This window comes from Rhinolophus ferrumequinum, chromosome 2 (assembly GCF_004115265.2).
Source record: "Rhinolophus ferrumequinum isolate MPI-CBG mRhiFer1 chromosome 2, mRhiFer1_v1.p, whole genome shotgun sequence".
Lineage (NCBI taxonomy): Eukaryota > Metazoa > Chordata > Mammalia > Chiroptera > Rhinolophidae > Rhinolophus > Rhinolophus ferrumequinum.
The window spans coordinates 99,076,192-99,087,452 of record NC_046285.1 but is presented as its reverse complement, the minus strand read 5'-3'; the positions used below and the strand labels follow the sequence as shown (position 1 = coordinate 99,087,452).

Below are 11,261 nucleotides of genomic sequence, written 5' to 3'. Positions count from 1 at the left end.
CCTCCCAGCCCTCTTTCCTTCCATCCCTCCCTTCCTTCTTCCCTCCCTCCCTTTTTCATTTTAACAAGTGTTTAGGAATTGAGGGAAATTCCTGAACACAGGCTGAAATTTGCTTTAGGCACCACCCCCTGAGTTTAGATGACCACAATCATGATTTTGAGACATAATTGCTGTGCAGACACCTGGCAGGTAGGTACTCAACAAGCATTTGTTGGATCAGGATAACTGTTTGCCTTGTGTGACCCTCGATGGCAGGAAGAAGCCCCAGCACCTCCCCTGGGCCTGACCGAGTTCTCTTCAGCCTCCACATGCAGGGGGTGACTCAGCCTGTGATTTCATTCACCCGGCCTGGTGTTTATGCCACTCGCCACCAGCCAGTTGATACTGTTAGGACTGTCCTGAGCTGATACTCCGCTGGGAGAGAATGACATCCAGTCAGCTTGTGGCTTCTGTGGCCAAAACAGCTGAAATGTTATGGCTTCTGAATAACTCATTGTCTGCAGTCAGTCGGCAGGAGGAGGAAAATCCCGGTGCTCTCCTCCCTCTACCTTGAAGGAGCATTTTAGCTTCTACGTGGGCTCTGCCCAATAGCAAAGGGCCCTGGCTGGGCTGTGGGAATGAGCTTGAATGGATGGAGCTAGCACGGGGCTCCACAGGAGAATCCCCTCGAAAGACACCTTTACGCATAAGTTAGTGTCAGCAGCAGCTGGGGGTTTTAGAAGGCAGCTTTGCTCACTTTAGATGGATTTTTCCCTGGCACCATCCAAGGCTGTCACAGGCCAGGAATGACTGAGTGCAGACCCTTGCCTTCTCAGACGAACACCAACACTACACGCAACCATGTAAATAATGTGTTTGTGGACAGTGGAAAACACTATCTGAGCAGCAAGAAGAAAAACAATAACAATTACACAGGCTCCATGTTAACAGTTTACACGTGCTGCCTCACGTAACCCTCCATGAGGTGGGTCCTAAGAGTATTAGCTCTTAGAGATGAAGAGACCCAGACACCAACAGTTTACGTAGCCTATTCAAGGTCATGTGGCCGGCAAGTGGAGTCACCAATTGTGAGGCACAAATGACAGTCTCAGCATAGCTGAGACTTCACAGGGGCGAGAAGAACAGGAGGACAGAGTGGAGGATGGGCCAGGAGACGGGTGTCTGCGTGCACATGAGCACAGCACGGGGTCCCAGGAGTGGAGGCCATGAGGGGAAAGATGGAGCGATTCTCTCTCTTTTCTCAGCTTTGACTCATCTCCCCCTGCCATACTCCCCAGGGGTGGTTTATGTCTCAACGGTGACACCTCTCCATCTGCGTTACTGCGGATCTGTATGAAATAAAATACGAAAGGCATCTTTTGATGCTCTCCTAGCCTCTAGAACCATGGATTCCCAGGTCATGAGTGAACTTAAAAGTTGTCTATTAGATGAGATGCCGCGATGTCCTCCCCTGGTGGTGACTGCAGTGAGAGGCTGGCTGGTTTTCCCCTCCTGACCCTGACTGTCTCTGAGAAAGCAAGAGGCTGTGAAGAACCCACGCCATGACTAAAACTGCCAGAAGCGAGCACACACAACACAACAATCACAATAACAACAACGCAAAATACTTCCCTGGACCGGTAAGCTAGGTAGGTAAAACGTTAGCAAATCATCCTCAAAAGTTCCTTTACTGATTCTTCATCTGCTCAACTCTGGTTTTTAAGCTTTGAATCGGAAGACACCTGATGAGCACTAACTTAAAAGCGCCTTTTGTTTCCTTGCCTGAATACTAGCAGTGATGGCAGGACCAGGGGTAACGGCGTCCTGAAGGTGCAGGCTGCATGAGGGCTGCCTTCTGCCCCGTCCACAATCCCTAATATCTCACCGCCATCCTTCCTGACATCAGCCACCACCAGGTCTGGAAACGTCGGATATAACTGTGTGTGGGGACATGTTGAATCCTCAATATCATATCAGTCAGAGGTGTTCTGAATAGTACCAACCGCAGTCAGACCTGAGGCCAGAAAAAGACAGGCAGGTGGGAGTGCCAGCTCCTTGAGTGCTGAGGAGGAGGGGAAAGAAATGTAGGGAGGACAACCCTCGAGGGCTCTCCCTGCTCCAGACAAAGCCTCATTTCTTTCAGCGTCTGGCTTCTACAACTTCCCTTAACTGGCCTCAGCTCCCGTAGTCTCTACCTCTTCCGGCTTCTGTTTTCTCATCTGTAAACTGGGGCAATAATAGTGCCTATAAAATGAAGGCATGTGTGTAAAATGCTTGGAACAGTGCTTGCCACCAATGAATACAAAAATGAATACAAGGTTAGCTCTTGTTAATACCATTATCATTAAAAAAAAAAAATTTGGGGGGGGGGAACCGTGTGTTTTTCCAGGACCCATCAATCATCCTTTAGTCTAGCGGAGGGCGCAGCTCAGCTCCAAGTCCAGTTGCCGTTTTCAACTGGCAATCTTGTTGTTAAGAACTCGCGCTCTAACCAATCGAGCCATCCAGGTGTCATTTTTATTTTTAATGCTTTACTACTACTGTTCCACTTTTCCACTTGCCTGCCGACTGCGAGATGATATCTCTATCTCCATCTCACACACACACACACACACACACACACACACACACACACACACAGGTGAGAGCTCTCATCTGATGTCGTTACTTTGCAGTCTCCGGTTGTACGGCTTTGGCATTCTCTAAGGAGCTGCCCGCGTTACTTAGAAGCTTCTGGGACACAATTGTCCTTCTGGCTCCCAGTGCTGGGACCTATGCCAGCATTTTCCCGGGGCCCCATGGCCTACCTCTGGCAGGTGCCCCGCGTGCAGGCCCCCTGTCGGGGGTGTCTGTCCTCTGTCCCAGGGTTTGGCGGCAGCCTGCACTTACTCCTGCTGAGCAGCCACTTGGAGAATCACTCATGTCCATGAAAGACACTCAGCGAAAAGATGCCCACACGGCTGAGAAAATCAGGGTCCATCAGTGTCAGAACACTGAGTGTCTGTGTGGAAACACTGAAAGGCAGCCACAAGAGAGATGCCCCTACAATGCTGCTTTCCCATCCACCCTACTGCCCTTGTCTGTCAGCTGTCTACTCCCTCGCCTTCTAAAGTTGCCTTCTGAAACCCTAATGACAAACATGTAACCATCAGAGGATTTCTCTAAGGGTTTGCCTCACCTCTGCAGCTCCCTGTCACCAATCTGGGCCTCCCTCGGGGCTATGGGGCAAGGTTGCCAGAGAAAGTTCAGGTGACTGAACTGCCGCCAGGTCACCTGGCAGGGGATTGCCCCTGTATCTGCTTCTTCTGGATGCCACTGTCATGGGCAGATTGAGGGCTGAGCTGAGAGGCTGGGGAAGACCAGAGGCTGGAGATTTCCTGGGGGCAGGAAGAATGCCTGCACCTCCTGGCAGAACTCCAGTTTCCAGTTCCACCAAGACAGACCAAGGAAGCAGCTTTTGCCTCCCCAGAGCAGGTACTGGTCCCTGGCATTGCTAACTCCGGCTACCCATGTGGCCTTGAGCCTGTCTCCTGAGCTTTCTGGGCCTCAGATGCCTTACTTGGTAGGGAGGAAGGTGGACAGACAACCACGGAGGTCTCCTGCCTCATTGGCATTCTGTGGGACTCAGAGCTATGAATGGGCACCTGTGGCCTTTGTCCCAGGCAGTGGCCCACTGTGTGCTGTGTCCTCTATCGTCACCAAGGAAGGCTGAGTGTGAAGGAGAAATGCACCCCCTTTGCTTTCAATCTGGGTTTTCCATCCCCTCACCTCCAGCATCCAGCAGCCTGTACTATTTCAGAACTTGGACTATTGACCTACTTGTCCTGAGCTCAGAGCCTGCGCTCGGGCCTGTCAACGTCAGCTAGAGACAAAGGGTCAAGTTTTCTGATGGAGAAGCTCATCTCATATGAGCAGAGAGAATTTGTCCTAATTTCTGGTCCAGCCTTTTAGTTTTTAGGCTGGGCTTTGTTAAAGGGACAGAATGGGAACTGCTTGAGAAAGTCATTTGCAACATGTCCATCAACAACGAGGCAAGTGTGTGCGTAGGTCTTGCGGATCTTGCTACTCTGTTTTCATATCTTATCCTTGGCAGGATAAATTGGATCTTGCTTGAAAACAATATCTTCCTACCACTACAACCTGTTTGATAAAAGTAAATTTGGGTTTTAGAAAAACATGACATTTTTCGGCCTGTTGCTTCATAAACCTCCGTCAGTGAAGGTGGTCATCTTCTTTCTGAACATTTACGGAGTGTGCAGAGGAGGGAAGGGGCAGTGAGGTAGCAGGACAATGCCTTCTGGAGGAAACGCACTTTCCCAGTAGATGTGCTGTGTGCCATGCTGAGAAAAGGCATGGATTTAACAGCTCTGCCTTAGCGTCACCTTGTTCTTGGCAAGTTCATAGAGTACCTTTGTGTGGCAGGAAGAAAAGCACTTCTTCTGGCTGGCTTCCTTTACAGCCTCCGAGATCTAGCTAACAGGCTGAGGCTTTGACCATTGACTGTCAACTTGGACCCAGCCTTGCCGGCATTCCTGGGAAGTCAGCAAGGACTAGATGGGCAACTTGTAAGCACTGCTGCTTGTCATCTGCACTTGGGTAAAGTGAAATGCTTTCTGTGCTTGGACTGGAGCCTACGACTTGCTGGGGACACTTCCTTTCCAAGTTGTATATTTCACAAGGTTATATTTTCATACCTGGTGTCATCAGTTTCCCTAAGAGGAGAACACCTATAAATAGACCATCACTATGGCTAGGTAAATCCCATAGTGTGTTTAGTCTGCTCCCTGTTTACTGATTGTTCACCTGGCCTCCCACATATAGAGCAACATAATTTATCAGGGCCTGTGTATTTTCCCATTAGGTTCTGCCCACTGTAATCGCTGGGATCACAACTTGGTGGTTGTCTGGGCACAGGGAGTGTTTTTGGTAGCGGGACCTGTATTCTTTCTCATCTTGCTTTTGAAGCCTGGTATACCTTTCTGAAGGAGGCTGCCTTATGCTCTCTGCTTTCTTAAGCCTCAAAGACCAGCTTAAACTTGTTCCTTCTTCAAAAAGCTTGCCTGCAGATTTCAAAAAGTAACCCCTTGCTCTGCAACCAATGTTGTACCTGCAGGATACATAGCCCTGCTATAGACATATATTGAAAGGTCTAACTTTGCATATATATATCCAAAAAATGTACGCATGACTTGTATTCATCTTTTGTTATCAGTATATATTGAGTATTACAACTTTAATACAGCTTTTTCCTTTCTTAAGATGTGTATACATTTTCTTTGGCACCCTCTGTATATATTATCTTATCTGTTGTATTTTATAGGACTCCTGAATGCCTGCTAATGCTATTTTTCAGTATGTAAATTCCTCATAAGGAGCCGGTCTGCTAATCTAGCTTGGCATAATAGTCAGTACGATGCTACCTGCAGGCAGATAACTTAAATATTTTGATGACATTCAAAATAGCCCTGCATCCAGAACTACTGAAGATTATAAATTCATTCATAATCTTCAGTAGTTCTGGAAAGCATGCTAGAGTACGATTTTCTCAGTTAAATAATAAATCACATGTTGCTACTTTTCCTTTAAGGCACAGGTACTTGCTCCAATTTATCAGTAGAGAGAGGAGGGAAACCGCCCTCCCCTTTTCTGCCCTGGAACTTTCTGCTTCTGTTAGAAATGGTTTTCAGAGTGATGGTGGCATCGAGGTGATGGAATTGGGTTTATGGGAGAAATTCTTTCTTTCTAATCTCCTGGAAATATTTTTTTCAGGGAGGACCTGATTTGGTTTTGATTTAGTTATTGGTTTTCATTTTTCTTTCTGTCCCTTGTCAAGATGCCAGGTAAGCAATGACCAGCATTGGATAAAAAAAATAAAGAAAAAGAAAAAAAGAAGGCTGCAATTCAAATTTACTTATTGTAGAAGACAGGAAGAACAGGAAAGTCTTCCTGAAATGGATGTGTAAAGCTACTTCCTCTCATGTCCTTTCCTGCTACCCCACTTGAGGAAATAGATATTTAACCAGAAGGGTAGGGAAGGCAGTTGCATCCTTCTAGAAACCCCCTTTTAGTGTTCCCAAAGTGAATGCTCATTTTCCCTAAATGTACACGTGCCTCACATTAACCAATGTGGATAAAATTAAGTCACTTCATCTGGGTGTTCTTTAATTTTCTACAGGTTCAAGGGGACACTACTTCTCTACTGTATCTTTAAAGAGTGGTTGGGTTTTATTAATAACGACAAATGTTTAAACATTGCATGTGAGCAAGTCAACATTCCAAATTCTTCACAACACGACCAATCAGAAGAGCTTTCTTCACCTCTTAGAATAAGATGTCCGGGTGGGGGGTGGGGGGGAGGGTGAGGGGATTGGAGGGCAGTCGGTGACCACAGGATGGCCACGGGTTTGAAAATTAATCTGGGAAACGTAATTTGGTGGTTACCAGAGGGTAAGGGGGTTGGGGGGTGGGGGATGAGGGTAAGGGGGATCAAATGTATGGTGATGGAAGGGGAGCTGACTCTGGGTGGTGAACACACAGTGTGATTTATGGATGATGTGATACAGAATTGCACACCTGAAATCTATGTAATTTTACTAACAATTGTCACCCCAATAAATTTAAAGAAAGAAAGAAAGAAAGAAAGAAAGAAAGAAAGAAAGAAAGAAAGAAAGAAAGAATAAGATGTCCAAGGTCATAATTTCCTAGGAGACAAGTCCAACCTGATTTAAATGACGGGGAGGGGGGGGTGGGGGTGTGGGGGGGTGGGGGTGTGGGGGGGGTGGGGGTAGGTGGGGGAGGAAGCTCATAGCTGTGTGATATTGTTTTAGCTTCTGTCCAGCAAAAGAGATAAGGTGGATTTCTGAGGAAGAAGATGAGATAAAAAATAATTTTATCATAAATGTATTGCTTAACCCATTTTTCAGAGAAGGAAGTTTTAGTCAAAAAAGACCCATCTTCCAAGCACGGCTAAGAACGCATTGGTGGAATGGCCTCCCTCCCTTCACTAATCCACCCACTCACCTGCAGTCCTTGCACTTCTGCCTGATGCCTGAACTTGACCTACAACTGACTGTTCATCAGAAAGTCAGATTTACAATTTTTTTTTTTTAAGAAGGGCGCAACTCACAGTGGCCCATGCGGGGATGGAACCTGCAATCTTGGTGTTATTAGCACCACGCTCTAACCAACTGAGCTAACCAGCCACCTCCAGGTTAACAATTTTTGAACCCCAGTCATTTAACTATTAACCTTCATCCACCAGGGCACCAGGACACTTTTGTTAACAAAGAAATCAGACTAAAAACTAAGATCTTTAAATGTTTTATTTTGTTGATTCTTCACAGAGCAAGGAATCAAAGTTAGAGATAAAATAAAATGCCAGTTAAATTCGGCAACTACCAACAACCAAAAACTTTAAACGTAAAATTCAAAGCAAGCTGCTGAAAGATCATAAAATAATCATGGGTGAAGTAATTTGTTAACGTCTGTAACACATCAAGACCGGTCACCTACGTAGTTCTTCAATTGCAAAGCGGCGAGAAGACCTGCCAGGCGGGCGCTCTGATCAAAGACCCCACATGCGAAGGGACAGCGCAGAAAAACATCCTGCCGTCGCCACCGCAGCGGGGACCGGCCGAACCGCTGGCGGTTTGGGGCTCAGGTCCCCCTCCTTGTCTTTTCATGAAACAGAACGTTAATTAGCGATCGTACTTTCTGACTTGACTGCAACTGCGAAATACCCAGTTAACTATTTTAGTAAACCGGGAACGCGGTCTGCGGGAAAGGCAGTTGGTTTTTCTTCTGAAGCAAGCTCAAATAAATGTTGGTTACGCTACCTTTGGGGAAGAGGGGACAAAACGGTGAATCTCGAGTTCTAAACCGTCCTTCTGGAAGACCCCAGCATTTAAGAGCGAATGATAACCAGGTGTACATAACCTGGTTATGTGATTCTCAAAAATCGCACTCTAATAGCCGGGGTACCAAAGCCGACTCACTTCCCAAACCAGCAAATCCCAGCGACCCTGGAGTTGTCATTGCCTTCTCCCGCGGAACCGCGATGCCACCCGTCGGGCTGCCGAGGGTCAGTCCATCTGCTATGTCTGGACACTCTGCACCGACTAACTGGTCTTTCTCGGCTTCCTGAGGTCAAGCAGCCTCCTTTGAGCTTGGCTGGTGGGGACCAGGATGCCTGCGACGTCTAACCGGGGAGAAGAAAAAGAACCCCTCCCCGCCCTCCGAGAGCAGCCCCTTGGTCGCCAGGCTCGGCAAATATTGCCCCCGTGAGCAGAGGCCTGCAGGGCTGGCCTCCCGCCGCACCCAGGGCGAGCACCACGCGGTAAAATCCACACCACCCACGCGAAGCGCACAACTCCTGGGACAGGGAGAGACATGCGCTGAGTGAGAGCGCGCCCTTGCTGCCCAAAGCAACTGGAATCCACCTAGAACCCCAACAACGTCGAGGCTCCGTGGAACATCCGCTCAGGTCACTCTAATTCCCCCGGGGTAGGGGCAGGGAAGGGAGCGCCCGATAGTTTCTTCCTCTGGGCGAAAAGGTTCGAAATGCGCTCCTTGCTGGACCCCACTCTCCCGGGGTGCAGGGCGCGGGGACGCGGAGAAGCTGGGTGGCGAGAGGCCGGGCGAAGGTCGCGCCAACGGCCAAGGGCCGGCCTTCACTTGGAGAACTGTGCTTGAACCGCGGCCAGGCCCAGGCCGGCGGGGACCAGGTGCGGGAACTTACAGACAGCGCAGGTGCAGAGGCCGGGGCCGCCCGGGCCGCCGCCCGCGCCGCCGCCGGGGAGCGAGAACTGGCCGCACGGAGGCTCCTCGAGCGCCAGCGACAGGTACTTGGCTGGGCGCAGCGCGTCGGGCGGCCCCACGGCGCCGGGCGCCAGCAGCACGGAGCCGGGCGCGGCGGCGAGCAGGGGCAGGCCGGCCAGCAACAGGCGCGGCGCGGCGGGCCCGGCGCCCTCGCCCAGCGCGCGGCGCAGCTCCTGCAGCGAGCTGCCCAGGAGCAGGATGTAGTTGCGGGCGAGCAGCAGCGTGGCGATCTTGGAGAGCTTGCGGCCCGGCGCGCCCTGGCAGTGCGCTGCCGAGTAGGGCAGGATGACCTCACGCAGCGCGTCCATGGCCAGGTTGAGGTCCTGCATGCGCTTCCGCTCGCGGCTGTTGATCTTGCGTCGCAGCTGCTGTTGCTGCTCTTCTTTGGCTTCTGCCTGGAGCCACTGCCCACGTGCGCACCGGGTCCCGCTCCCGTGCCCGGCGGGTCGCCGGGCGCCTCCGGCTTCTCGCGCGCCGCTTTGGGGAGGAGGGGGGCCGTCGTGGAGGAGGAGGAAGTGGAGGAGGAGGGATGCTGCCGGTAGCCCACCAGCTCGTACAGGGACGCTCCGAGCTGCACGTCTCCCGGCCGCTGTGGCCGCAGCATGGTCGCGGGGGCCGCGTTCACGCGCGCCTGGGAAACTGCATAGTACATCTGGGGGGTTGTGGGGGCGGTGGAGGGCGCCTTTCAGGAACGCCCCGGGGTGGGCCCTTGGGCAGGTTGCCCCTCCCCGCGGACCTGCGTGCGGGGAGCGGATGGCCGGCAGCAGTCCGCGCCGCACCCCTTTAAACCCGGCTTGGGAACCTGCGGGGCCCGGAGCCGCTGGGCGCAGCCAATCGGGGCGCGAGGTCGGGCGCAGGCGCGTCCTATTGGCCACCCCTCCTGGGCCCGCGCGGAGGTGCGGCTGGCCGCGCTCAAGGAAGTTATTGTGATCGCGGGTGTCAAAGGAGAAGCGCGGGGGAGGGAGGAGAGAGAAGGCGTCTTTTTGGCTGAAGTGCGGTTGTTCATGGAGTTCTGGTTGCATTGGTGAGGCTAAAACTCATGTACCTATCTCCTTCTCTCTGCCTGTACTTTTTGGTTCATGCATATATGTATGCATATTTGTTTATTTTAAATTGTAGTCAAATACACATAACATAAAATATACCATCTTAACTTAAAAAGATGTAGTTTTAAGTATACGTCTCAGTAGTGTTAGGTACATTCACGTTTCTGTGCAACCAACCGGCAGAACCCTTTTCATTTTGCAAAACTGTAACCGTACTCAATAAACAACAATTACCCATCTCCCCCAACTCCTGGCAACCACTATTCTTCTATGAATTTGACTACTCTTGGTGCCTCATATAAGTGGAATAAGGTATTTCTCTTTAGTGACCAGCTTATTTCATTTAACATAATATCCTCAATGTTCACCTAAGTTGTAGCATGTCAGGATTTCCTTTCTATTTAAGGCTGAATACTATTCCATTATATGCAGTATGCCACATTTTGTTTATCCATGAATGGACACTTGGGTTGCTTCCACCTTTGGGCTATTATGAATAATGTTGCTATGAACATGGGTGTAACATGTTTTTTAATACCTAATTTCCTGCCAGTGTTCAAAATAATTTTAATTTCTGCCAGGCTTTGAGAACTAAATTTCTGGGCTCAATGACCAGTAGAATTAGCTTGGTTGCTCCCCCTCTGGCACCTCCCTCTGATTAAAAGGTCTTTAGGGACTAACGAGCTTTTTGCATGGGATTTCTTTCCTCCCCAAAAGGGACTTGTGTTCATCCTATCAGTGACTGGACTCTTGCTTCGATAAAAATTCACATAGAGATTGGCCTCTCATCAGAAAAAAAGAAAAAGCAAAAACAAAAGTCCACCCAGACACTCCTATCGGCTGAGGATGGGACTGACTGAATTTTTCTCTTCCTCAAATAACATTGCTTGGTGGCTATGGAATTTTTCTACCCCAACACTAGTGCATGCTACTAGCTTGTCACCATCTCATGGCAAAATGGCATGGAGCAGAGGGCCTAAAAAAAAAAAAATCTAAATCTCTACCATTTATCTAAATCTCCACCATTCCATTAGGTAGCCAGCCCCCTGTGGCTATTTAAATTAATTAATTAAAATAAAATTGAGTTAGCGATGTAGTTCTCCAGTTGCACTAGTATTGCTTCATGTGCTTAGTAGTTGCAGGGGGCGAGTGCCCACCTATTGGACAGCACAGACAGAGAACATCATGGCAGAAAGTTCTACTGGACAGCGCTGGTGGCAAGTGCAACAGAAAGAAAATGAGCCTCTCTGTCTTGGTCCTCTTGTGTGTAAAAAGAGCTGCTGCTGAAGAGCCTGCACACCTTGGGAACTGATTTCAGCTCTGAGAGCCCTTAGGCTATGCCTGCATTGTTCTCGTTTTCTTCTGCCAATATTTGTCCCATAGGCTCACTCAAATCTCCGCTTCCAACCTGCAGCTCTA

At 49.6% G+C, this 11,261-nt stretch overlaps 1 protein-coding gene across 1 annotated transcript; it reads right to left on the bottom strand.

Moving 5' to 3' along the window:
• Positions 1-8,379: 8,379 nt before the first annotated feature.
• OLIG1 (oligodendrocyte transcription factor 1) lies at positions 8,380-9,544 on the bottom strand. Its single transcript, XM_033122533.1, is given in 2 exon segments — positions 8,380-9,190; positions 9,193-9,544. Coding segments are annotated over 2 exon segments (798 nt in total). The 5' UTR covers positions 9,449-9,544; the 3' UTR covers positions 8,380-8,648.
• Between the last annotated feature and the right edge of the window lie 1,717 nt (positions 9,545-11,261).